The following is a 12,528-nucleotide window of genomic DNA, read 5'->3' as shown; positions in this document are numbered from 1 at the left end:
ACAATATTTGGCAAAAAAATACCTCAGTAAAAGTTTAGTAACTTTATTAGCTCGGCTTCGTAATCGCTAAACTTCGTAATCAATCGATATATTATGCAATGGAAACCATGCTGTTCCAATTTAACTTTGTTATAAATTTGAAACGGAGCCCGATCTTGGATGACTGTTTATCAGAACAATCCAGCAAAACTCATCATTTCACTCAACACCGCCCATAACACTTTGTGAAGAATATTTATGAGCGCGGAGGGTCTGGGTCGAGCTTGAGTATTTTGTCACACGAATAAGGGAGTGTTGTGAATGAAATTTTCCTCAATTTTCTCGTCCAAGGAGGGAAATAACCGGTTATTTTCCCGCTTTTAGTTTGTATCTGTCCAAAAGAAGGACATCCTTGGCAGAAAAAGTCATATTCATCGAGTACTTTGACGAAATCTTACTGACTTGGGCACTAAGTTGGACGCCATGTCTTGGGTGAAGCAAAAAGAGTCTGTGGATCTCGATCAGTTCCAAAACATCGATGAGGATTCTTTAGTGGAAGCTCTGTCTCCAGAGGAGTTAGCAGACCTCAATGCAGCTATTGATCCCGAGGTAAGAATTTATATTAAAGAAAGACATGCTGTCCCTCCAGTGATTCAAGTAATCATACCATCATGCCAAGTCGTAAGTCGCTCGCTCCTGCTGGCATCGAAGCATGTCATGTGTTCGATATGCTTTCTTTGCTTTTGCAACTCACCGAGCTTCACGATAACATCGCTGTTTTAGCCTTTTACCTAGTTTCGTAAGGATGTTTTTGTTCTAAACGTGGATGATTCTTTTTTGATCTCACATACATTCATGCTGAGTGTATGTTGTAGTAATTTGCATTCATGGTGACTAGATTCACGCACCCTATACTCGAACACAGCACTGATTTATAAGGGCTATATTTTGGATCACCTGAAAGTTAACCTTCGTTTGAATTATTTAACCTACAAAGTGAATGTTATGATCAGTTTTATGAAGTCCAGTCTTTTACACATTCACGAAGACGTACCTATAATTAGACTTTGAGCGTGTGTTTATGTTAACTTTTGATTCGGATATTGGCCACTATGGTACTTTTAAAAGTCGCTTTTTTTTCATCGTCATTCATGGAAAAAAGCTTAACATAATTCCGCTTGAAGTGAATGTTTTTGGGTTGATATTCCTCGTCAATTACTTGTCAATGCTATTCATATAATGAGTGTGATTGGTCAGATAGTAAATATAGTAACGATGCAGTTTGATAGCAGCCAGATCTCTTCATGGATACTGGTTTCCTTAGACTAGTCTCGATAAAGTTAGAGAAGAAATGCAGGGATTTTCCGCGCGGATTTTAATTTATCTCAGGAAGGAGTTACATTGACATGATAAGTCCTAAGTATTTTATAGCATTAGCTTAGCATGAAACTTTGAAAAGCTGGTTTTGTTATCTGTCAGCCTGCATGCATGCTAATTCTTATGGTGAGGAGATCTTCTTTCTGTGAGGATTGCAAAGACTTTGCAAAGATGTTGCATTTACTTGTGCACTAAACTGATAGTAGAACAGATTTAATAGATTGTTCAAGTGCCTTGTAGGTCCACTTGAAATTGTGTTTTGTTATGGAGTAATACAGATCTATTTTTAATGGCTTCAACAGATGCTACAATTTAACTGGTAAAAAAAAATGCTTTTTGGGTTATTTAAACACTCTTGCCATGCACTCTGCATTCTTGCACTTCCTGAAAGACTGCTTTTATTAACTTGATGTTGCATCCTGAGAACTGAATTTACTTAGAAAAGATGAAATACCTTTGCAGTTATGTACACAGCTAAAGCAGTTGTGAAAATGATCAGTTATCTAATAATCTTTAAAATTTGTGATTATTATTTTATTCATTCTAGTGACCTTTTAAGATTTATCCTTGTTTGAAATTTATAAAGCTATTGTATCCCCCAGCTTTCACACAAGTTCTTTTAGAATCTGAAAGTGAAGCAACTGACTGTAAACTGGTATTGACTAAGGTTCCAATTCTCATTAGAAACTCAGACTTTTGTTTTCCTTTCTTAACAACAAACTTTTAATATTTCCTTCACATTTTATCTCTTTAAAAGAATGCCCTTCTCCCAGTTCATGAGCGGCAAGAAAACCAGACAGAAAAGGATAACACTGGACCATTTGATCGACAACATCTGTTGGAACACCTGGAGGAACAGGCTAAGAATCTGAAAGAACGTTCAGATTATGTTCCATACAAGAAAGAAACGCGTGGCAAAGTTTGGCGGCCAAAGGAGCAGCCAGGGAAAAAAGATCCAACTCCACTGCTCCCTGATGATCTCAGTGAGGTTTTAGATAATGCAACTGATGAGGAAATGATGGAACTTGCAGGTAAATGAAACGACCATTGATCTCTGTGCAAAGGTTCAAGTGTTACTTTTTAGTACTGTAATCAGTAGAATATAGTTATCAGGAAATTCTAAGGGATTGACCAGAAGGTTCCAAAATGTGCTCTCTAGTTGCATTCTCCTTGTGGTGATGAAATGGTGTCTCAAGTTTGAGATTTCCAGTGATCACAGTATCAAGACTCCATTGTAACAAATTATTTGTATATTTGTATAGTTGACCATCTGCATTATACACAGTCTATAGCATACATAGGCTGCTGCATATTCAAGACAGACATTTTTATAGGAGTTATGTGTTTTAGCTTTTGTTAAAAGGAAACTTGTATCAAGCTTACTTAACCCTTTAACTCCCATGAGTGACCAAGACAGAATTTCTCCTTACAATATCAATACATTATCAACCATATAAGTGATGAGAATTAAGAAAACTATCAATTTGGGGATAATTAGTTGATTCAATTCTAAATTCTCTGAACTAACCTGATAAGAATTGTATGGTTGACAGAAAGGAGAATTACAAATTTGATCAGGGAGTTAGAGCTAATACTTATATCAAAAAAAAAAGTTGACCAAAAATATCCAAGATCTGCTACCTGAAGGCAGAGTGTAATGAAATGAAATAGTGCTGTTTGTTGGAATCCTTCCCTCTTGAACTTGATTGTTTTTGATATTGTTCTTCCAGCAATACTTGGTGTGCATGGCATGTTAACCCAAACTCAGAGTCACTTTGCAGAAAAGATGGAAGCTGGGAAAGCTTTAAGAGGCAGTGGCTTAAAGAAATACAAACCTGGTGAGTTAAACACCACAGTACTCCTATATGTTCTCAGGGTTGTGCTCTTGCAAAGCATGGGTGCTATATACAACCTGTGCTTTTGTCTTTGGGAAACTTACAAAACTTCATATTTATGAAAGGGCTTAACCCTTAAACTTCCATGAGCAACCAAGGCAGATTTCATATTTATAACTTCTTCAAAACTGCTGACAAAAACTATAAAACATTTGTTAGTGGATTTGGTTTTAAGACCTGTCTTGATCACAGGCAGTAGACTTACAGCCTGTAGTTGTTAGAGCAGTATTATACTTATATTGCCTAGCTCATTCGTTTGAATCCAGCAGAGGACTGCCTTTGGTGAATTCAGTTTTAGTTTTCAGCTGCTAAAGTACAATGAAAGATTAACATCATTCCTTTTCTAATCCCAGGTGTTGTAAAGGCAACTAAGATAAAAAAGCCTGACCTCACAGCTGTAAATGAGTTGGACCTTGGGAAAGCAATGGAACAATTCAAAAGAAATGATGCAAAATTGACAAATCTAAACTTGAACAATCATAGAGATGTCACTACAGAGATTCTTGAAGATGTTGCTAAGGCACTGAAAAGTAATACCAATCTTAAACATCTTCAGTTAGCCAACACACAGATGACAGACAAGACTGCCAAGGTATTCTTTGTCTAGGATAAACTCTGAATTGAAGTGCATTCAAAAAACAGTTTTTGTCTCATTTGTTTCCAATTTTTTGACAATTTTGCTTGTTATTCAAGCAATAATTATGATCTTCAGGGAAAATCATTTTGATAGCACTACTTACCATGTTGCAACAAAAGTCAGTAACCATGAAAGACAGGACTATCTTCCCCTCCCCTGGTTGATAACATTGTTTGACAGACATCTACATTTTGTTTGAAAATAAATTTGCTGTTTGATTCTCTCAGATGTTTGCAGAGGCATTAAGTAAAAACAAGACCTTAGAGAGCATCAACCTGGAGTCTAACTTCCTGACTGGAGATGGAATCATGGTGTGTAGCTGACATTATTTCTGCAGTTCATTTTTGCAGTAACTTGTGGAATGTTTTGTTAAAATCTTTCAGAAGCCCTTGTTCAAGATGACAAAGGTTGATGGAAAACACACAGAAGCTATTTGACTAAAATATTAATCACTTGCGTGCAAATATGGTACTCAACAATTATATCTGAGAAGTTATAAATGTAGACCAAATGTTTTTGGAAACAAGTTATTGTGAAGGATATAATATCTAATAAACAAAAAATAAACACCCAATTTTTTTCAACTTCCAATATTTCATTTTATCTTCCTTGAAACTGGCAATATAAGCCTGGCATGTGATAAATTGATTTTCTTCTCTCCTTTCATGTCGACAGTCAGCTTTAAGTAACACATGATTTTTGGTGATGAGAAGCAATATGCTGATCTCTAAGTACTAAATAGCATTAATATTTCTCTATTTTCAGGCAATCATGAAAGTTCTAGAAACCAATACTAACTTGACAGCACTGAGGCTATCCAATCAGGTGAATATATATTTTTTTATCGAAGGTGCTTGTTTACAACCCATTCAGTAAATAAATGTTGCAGTTTATTATGATCATGACGATAACTATGCATTCCTTGATGGTCACATAAGTCTGTGGTCTTACAATGATTAAGTTTCATCCTCAATCTGTACTATTTAACATATTTTCTATTGGTTCTGGGATACTGAAAATGTGGTGAAGCATGCTGAGCAATCTTTTTATGTCTACAGCTTGTGTTAAGTTTGGTTACTCTGTGCTGCTTCATACTGTTGAGCCAGTTGTTTATGCTTTTCCTTATAGTCTGCCATTATTGGTAGTCAAGTTGAACAAAAAATTGTCACCTCTTTGGAAAAGAACAGAACACTGCTTGTTTTTGGTATGAGTTTTGACACACAAGGACCAAGAATCAGAGCAGCAGAGTTGATGGTCCGAAACAATGATTCAAGTAAGTTATTAATATATATTGGGGGAACAGGGGGAAGAAAGTCAGTTGGCTCTTAGATTTGCACCCAGGTTGTATCATTAGTGTTTGCTTGATAAATCACCTGGGAAGCAATTAGTTATTGTTACCGAAACTCCCAAACAGAAAATAGTTTGCAATCAGTGACAATTTAAGTCTGGTCTTTTTGGCCAGATAGAATTAGTCTTAATTAATACCAAGGGAAAAACTTTTTTCTTGTGTGAAAATTGTAATGTTAAAACTGCAGTGGGATAGAAATGAAGCTAAAATTTCTCATTAACTCTTTACTTCCAAGATTTTCAATTCTCCCCCTAGTTACAAAAATCTGGTGTTGGATCAAGATATCAACTTCTTCCTGATTAGTTTGAGTATTCTCGTTACCTGTTTGCGGGATAGTGTATGAATATTTTAGGGAGAAGTTACATGTTAATAATTTCTGGGAGTTTAAGAGTTAAGGAACCACTTTATAAAGGTTTCAGGGAATAAAGGGGTTGACTTTAGTGTCAGTAAATGTGGAAGGAATTGTTTTGGATTAGGGTTTCATGTCCGCTTAATATAGGGTCCCCTTGCTACAGGTTTCAGTGTAATGTTTCTGTTGTAGATGACCTTACACATAATGGCATTAGTTTAAATTACTGAAGTGAATTCTTTGTTTTCTGTTTTTAGTTCGACTGGACAGGGTAGAGAATGGTGATGTGAATGGAGAAGAAGATGATGCTATTGAGGAAGAAGACGAAGACGAAGAAGAGGAGGACGAGGAGGAAGAAGACGATGAAGAGTAAAACTTCAAATATTGTCATTCTCATTCTTTAATTAACTTCTGTGATGAAGGTTCACTCTATCTGCGAATAAATCTGTATGGAAACAGAAGTGACTTAAAAAATTATCCAGGTAATCTCCCTGGTGAGCTTGTGCCAATAGTGTCAAGACAGAACTTGTGTAATGTTCTTCAGCTTGTATTCTTTAATTCAAAGTTGTAGCCAGTGTTGATAATTAGGTAGCTACCCCTATAATGATATGCAGATACTGCTTTCTTGTTAGTATTATAAAGGGACTAACTTAGTATCAATCCATCATGCTAAGGGTGAGTTAGAGACTCATTCTTGGAAGTGAATTTAATAATTTGTGCGGAATATTATTAGGTAGAACTCAAGTATCGAGAATCTTTGATTTTCTTGTGGCTTCCTTGTAGGTTAAAGTTAGTTGTTGTAATTTTTCATAACGCTGAGTACGTTTGAGTGGACGGAGCAGTATAAAGGTGTAAAAAAAAAATTCAACTTTACACCTTCTGGTCGCTTAACTTGCGTTTCATTTGAAGGAGCTTCAAAAACTTTCCCAAGGTGGCGGTCAGGCTGCAATCAGATTCAATCTTCTCTATCTCTCACCACTGGTTTTACTTTTTAGTAAAACTACTTTTGTTTTGGTGTTTTTCCATCTCCAAACTATATATTTTGTGGCTTCCCTCACTTTGAAAGTAATTAATTTGGCGTATTTTATGAAAGAGACTGAATCTCATACTGCTGTGGGCTTGTTTCCTGTCAAGTCAAATAAAAAGTTTTCGTGAGGTATTCATCTTCTCTTCGTTCCATCTCAGGAGTTGTTTATAATGGGGGTGTTTTTTTCGTTTGTTGAAATACTAGCATCGACTTTACACTTAGCTTGTATTTCCTGGCTCGCGTAAATTCCCTTTTATGTGAAGTCTTAAAATGTTTTGTAACACCAAGACCGGCAACGTCTTGCAGTTGCTCTTTCTTCATTTTCATTGGTTGTCCTGGGAAGTTTCGTTTTCATCGTAAGTCATAATTCTGCCAGAGGCTTCTCGTTACTTGATTTCTTTGCACAACAGTGCGCAATTTTATTCTGGGTTTTTTTTTTTGTTTTTGGTCATTGTCTTTTTCAGCCATTTACAAATTGCTGCTTTTGTAATATCGTAAAAGTAATTTGATCCTCATCCATTTTTAGGCAATTTTGAACACAAGTGTGCTGTATCTCAGCGATTGTGATTTCACGGCTGCGAAGGTCATGTCCTCTTAATTTGTGTGTAAATTAGTTTATTTGGTTCAAAAATACATCTGACGTATGTGTTCATTTATTCTTACAACATGGATTTACGTTTTGCGTTAAGCTTGCGTTTTAGCGCGGAAAGATTTCAATTTGAATTTGAACACCTTCCATTCGTAACAGTAACTCGCGAAGGAAATAACTCATTTTCTAATCCTGGCTGACCTTGGGCAGAGTTTTTAACTAACTTTTCTCAAGTGGTTTCTTTTTTTTTCCGAGAGAAAGTTGAATATTTACAGGCGGTGGCTAGCGCTAGTTTTAAATTAACTCTAATCTGTCGAAAATAAAGGTATTGAAAACTGAGATGAATTTAAAGCTCTTAATCATGGCGTTATTTAACGTATTTTCTTTCTTAAAGACACGTGTTGAACGCCGTACCTTTGACGTGCACAATATACTTATTTCACTTTGGTATAGTGAAGTTATGGAAATTGTTTCAAATGCCGTAATTTATATTGCCGCCCTAGGAAACATGATCTTTTTGACAAGTGAGAGGTACAGCTGGTGGCAAGGGGAACTAATGAAAACTACAGTTTGTGGCAAAATCCTGTTAAGGAAATATTATGCAACATGGGCTGTCACGTTTCTTGATATTTTCCCATACCTGGTTCCGGCCAATCTTCCTTTTAGCCTGTCTCAATTACCGTGTTATTTGCCATACCGTCGGGAAGGGCACATGACAGGTACAAAAGTGTAAAACTGGCCAAGGCTGGCCACATTTTGAACTAGACTAAAAGAACGGGCTGAAGAATAACCATACACTAATTCAAACATGAATGGAGCTTTTAGCAATATCTGTATTTATTTAATTTCTATCGAACAAGAAGGACAATTTGTTGCAATTTTCAACATTCCATTCAAAAAGGGAATAGAATTGTGGTTCCATTCAAACGGAAACTTCATGTAAAATTTGAATTTCCAGACAGGTTACAACAAACGCAACATTTCGTAACTTTCCCAACGTTGATGTGATCTGTCGCCATTGAAACAATCGACTCAGTTCATGATTGAATTCAAAGGCAGCGCCCGGCTCTTGAATTGTATCTGTTTTGTTGATTTCCTCGTGTGGGCAGCTTAATTCACCTCGTGACGGTCACGTGTCACGGGCTGGCACTTGTTTCTTTCAATAGTTTGATCTCAATAACCGTTCTCAGATTGTGACTCTGGTTCATACTTCTCTCTAAGTTTTGTCAGCTGTATAGCGATCTGAGTGTGTGTTCCCTCAACTTTCGCCTTGGATCCGAGGCATGACCGGTACTGCTCCTCAGAAAGGCTAGGGTCGCACTTTTTGTCGTGATACTGATGGAAAAGATCTCTGTCAGGGGCACGAATGATTCTAAAACAGATTAAAAGTAAACAATATTGTAAATGCCTTAAATTTATGGCTGCCAAACCGTGGTGATAATAAATGGGGCCAGTTGCCAAAGAAACTGACTTGCTGTGTCGGTGGGGGTAGCACTTGGTTATTTTGTTTTTGTCAAGTGATTTTATGATGTAAATTGGCCACCGTGAAGAGTTTCTAAAACTGACATTTCGAATGCAAGTTCTTCGTCAGAGATAAAACAGAAATAGTAAATAAGGGAACGGGTGTTGAGAAATTGTCGCGTGAGAGTGAATACGGAATTACATATCTCATGCAAACTGAAGAGGGTTTTTTTAAGTAGTTCCTTTTTAAAGGTATATTACCACTACACTTTATTAGACCTTGCGTAAATAACCGACCCTTTCAGGTTCTTTTTTGATTTTCCTCGGCGGGTATGACAGGTTTTTACTGTGAGGAGTAGCTCCTTTATATTACTTCAATTCTCTTATGTTAGTTTAATTAAAATGGTAATTTTATATTCTGGTTGCTTTTTCGTTGATTCATTAAAGACAATTAAAGGGAGACGGAAAAACAGCAGCTCTGCGTTACGCGACAGGTGAAAAATCGAAGAGCTACAGTGAAACATTAATATCACCTGATGTTTGCTTGTTGCAGATATCTTTGGTACAATCCTAAGTCTTCAGTTCCCCAGCCTTCGATGTTTAAATCAAATCCACCAACACGAAGATAGTCTGCTCTGTACTGACAAGTCATTCCAAACCCATATTCACGCCAAAAGCCGTACTTCCGGTCTACAATAAATTAAAACGTTGAAATCTAAAGAAACGTTCGAAGGTGTTTTTTGACATTTACAACAAGGTTTTGACGACTGCATAAAACAGGGGAAAATGTCGATTTAGTCGAAATAAGTTTGTTCTACTAAAACCAAAGAGTGCATTTCACTTTGTAGCGACAGTGACTATAACTCCATAAGAAAAAATAGTGTGATAATTTTGATTTGTGGTTAACACGACACTGGTGCCCACGATTTCCGGTCCCCGCCAAGATAGCTACCATGATGGCTCTAGCAAATCTTTGTTTTAAGCGTTTAACAATAAAATGTGATTTTACCATAGATCACCCATTGAAATTATTTGCGCAAAGGAAAATTAAATCTCTAAAGAGTACTGTAAAAAAGAAAGAAAGAAAACATAAGGAACCGAATTATATCCGAGAAGCTCTCAGTACTCGCAGCGCAGACAAAGACTTGCTACAAAATGCATAAACTTGAAGTTTCTTCGAACTGCTCTAGCAATTTTCTGTTAACTTACTAAGTGAATTAAACATAGAAATGAAATCAATTTCTTACCAATTTTGAGTTTTTCTGCGGGTGGTGGAATAGTTCCTTGTTCGTAAACATTCTTTGGATTAAACAAGCTGAACACCATCGGATAATAAATTTTCTCCTTCCTTTGAGTGTACATGCGACACCTTCGAAGAAAATCAGGGCGAATCGTTATGTCCACATCACAGAAAAACATTAAAACATTTTTCGGGCTGCTACTCCAGTACATGACACCATCATGTAAAGCTCTCCCCCGAGAAAACGGTTTATCCCGCATGATAAGTTGATACTTTTTAAAACCATACGTAACTTCCAGATCTTTGAGGGTAGTTTTTACAGTGTTGAAGTCCGAGGCTCCGTATAAGACCACTGTCAAAAACACGTTTTTGTCAATTTTAATGCACACTTCCACAAACATATCCATAAACTGTTGAAATCGTTCAAGGCGCCCAGATAAGGGAACAATTAAGTTTATAAGTTCATTCGGACCTCTATTGTCTTCTGGCAGAGCAACTGGTTGCAGAACACCTAATGGGCGAATAAGCCGCACTGTGATAAATTTATTCGCTGACGGATCTTTGAAATACAGTTCATAATCAATACCAGTGTTGATATCGATTCTGTAGACCCCATCCACCATGTTTTCGCGGCTTACGTGGTATGACGTGTTTGTGTTGATAAAGTTAACACCGATATCTTGTGCTTGGACAAGATGGCGCTCTCCGGATTTTACTCTCCGCGTGTTCGAATTTTGACCGTGGAAAATATATTCTTTCGGTTTCTTTTTAGGGGAGTATTCGAAGAGATGCGTTTTGGCGAAACTCTCAAATGGAATTCGTTGTGATATATGAATATCGCTGATTTTTGGAGATGTTTTAATCAGGGAACCGAGTTCTTTCTTCAGGCCAGTGTTTTGTTCACTTCTACCGCTCGTGACCCCGTTAGAGTAACTCTCGACTTCCGCCTGTAATTGCGTGTTTTCAACCTTCAAGTTCCCAATCACCTGATTCAATTTCTCTGCTCGAGATTTTTCCTTTTCTAACTGAGCAGTCAGCTTTTCAATAAGACTATCTTTCCGATTTATGCGGGTTTTTAATCTCTTCACTTCCATCTGCAATATTGGATTCCCTTGTTCGGCGGTTTTTTTCAAGTCCCTTCGAATAGGCTGTGGCGATTCTACCGCTGCTTTTGTCCGAGACAATTTCACATGATTTGATTGCAAATGCTTGGTCCAGTCGTCTTTTCGTTCTTGTTGATTTTTGCTAAGCAGCTTGCCTCCATGATGGTAGATTTGGTAAACGAGAATCATCGCCAAGAACAGCAAGGAATACAGCGTGACTCTCTGAAATCGAGAAGAGGAAATCGCCATCGCTACAGTACATGTTCATCTTCTTATTTTCTGAAATACCATCTTCCTCAAAAACGCCGTGTCTCTATGATTTAAAAGATATCTCACAATCTATTTTACCGGTGAACATCTTACTTGGTGTAGAAGACACAGTATACGTCACAATAGAATTTCATCACAACTGGAAATAAGAAAACAATGGTGTGACGTATACTGTGTCTTACACCATGTAAGAGCCGCACATTGCTATACACGTTTGTCCACTTAGTGCTGGCAGGTTTATGGCGCTGGTACCCGTGTTCCACTGTTACGAGCACTGATTCACACCTCGTGCTCGAGCGACAACTGTCACGACTGCGAATTTAACTAAGAGATCGCGTTTGGTTTTTCTGAGCGTCACATGCTAAGATCGATATTAATTTGCGCCAATATACTGATGTAACTCGATGTGTACGGCTTCACAGCATAAACCTCATCGTTGAAGTATGATACAGTTTTCTTGAATAATCTTCGTAAAAAATTTTCATTTCTTAAAAGACTTTACAACCCGTAGTTTTTCAAAAGTAGGGGGTCTAAGCTTTTTAACAACATGATAAACAGCTTTTGAACCGAACCCACTTAAGATTTGCAAGTGATAGTATCAAACGTGTCTGGAATTATATCATTATTCTATCAGGAAAAATTGTGGACCAGTGAAGCGTTTCAGAATCACTGATGCCTTTCTTTGAGGAAATACAATCACAAACCATCGATATATAATGAACCTTTCTAAAATGAACAACATTCAATGCACATGAGTTCCTTTGTTGTTGTTGTTAGAGCGAAAAACCGTGAAAATAAACTCGACTGAAATGATTCCTGACGTCTCTATCTAATTTATATGGAAATGAAGCGTCTGCCAGTTTTTTTAGTAAATGAAAAATATCCGATCAACAGTCATGGCACAATACGCGTTAAATGATCAAATAAATTGCTCTGACTGAGAATTTCAATAAATCGTTAGCTTTGAATGAACTCCTGCGAAGCTTTTCTGGCTGACGCTTTTTGTTTGGGTGAGCTTTTAGGGGAAATAGAAAATGACTTCTCTACTTACAGCTTCCACGCTTTTACTTTTCGTAGAACATTTATAAAAAACCGAGTGCTATGCGGAGTATTTCCTGATAAAAGTTTTTTTCTCCCTGATTAGAGGAACCACCTACTTGACTCTAAAAAAGGAAAAAAAAAACAACAACGAATTTCCTAGACGCGATAGAGTTCTACTGCATACATGAATTGCTAAGTGGGAAAAGACCTAG

General features: G+C 37.1%; 2 protein-coding genes across 2 annotated transcripts; one reads left to right on the top strand and one right to left on the bottom strand.

The window, feature by feature from the left end:
• The first annotated feature begins 276 nt into the window (after window positions 1–276).
• On the top strand, window positions 277–7,540 carry LOC131796407 (tropomodulin-3). Its single transcript, XM_059113985.2, has 8 exons — window positions 277–588; window positions 2,114–2,387; window positions 3,087–3,194; window positions 3,605–3,843; window positions 4,116–4,199; window positions 4,654–4,713; window positions 5,017–5,161; window positions 5,843–7,540. Exons 1-8 carry the CDS (start codon window positions 463–465, stop codon window positions 5,956–5,958), a joined length of 1,152 nt encoding a protein of 383 aa, XP_058969968.1. The 5' UTR covers window positions 277–462; the 3' UTR covers window positions 5,959–7,540.
• A 19-nt stretch (window positions 7,541–7,559) lies between these two features.
• On the bottom strand, window positions 7,560–11,725 carry LOC131796406 (chondroitin sulfate N-acetylgalactosaminyltransferase 1). The gene is made up of 3 exons (XM_059113984.2): window positions 9,910–11,725; window positions 9,196–9,352; window positions 7,560–8,573 (listed from the first exon to the last, which is right to left on the bottom strand). The coding sequence occupies exons 1-3, from the start codon at window positions 11,252–11,254 to the stop codon at window positions 8,375–8,377; spliced, it is 1,701 nt and encodes a 566-aa protein (XP_058969967.2). The 5' UTR covers window positions 11,255–11,725; the 3' UTR covers window positions 7,560–8,374.
• Between the last annotated feature and the right edge of the window lie 803 nt (window positions 11,726–12,528).

Source organism: Pocillopora verrucosa, chromosome 1 (assembly GCF_036669915.1).
Source record: "Pocillopora verrucosa isolate sample1 chromosome 1, ASM3666991v2, whole genome shotgun sequence".
NCBI classification, from domain to species: Eukaryota; Metazoa; Cnidaria; class Anthozoa; order Scleractinia; family Pocilloporidae; genus Pocillopora; species Pocillopora verrucosa.
The sequence above is the reverse complement of the archived record's forward strand: the minus strand, read 5'-3'. Positions and strand labels throughout refer to the sequence as shown.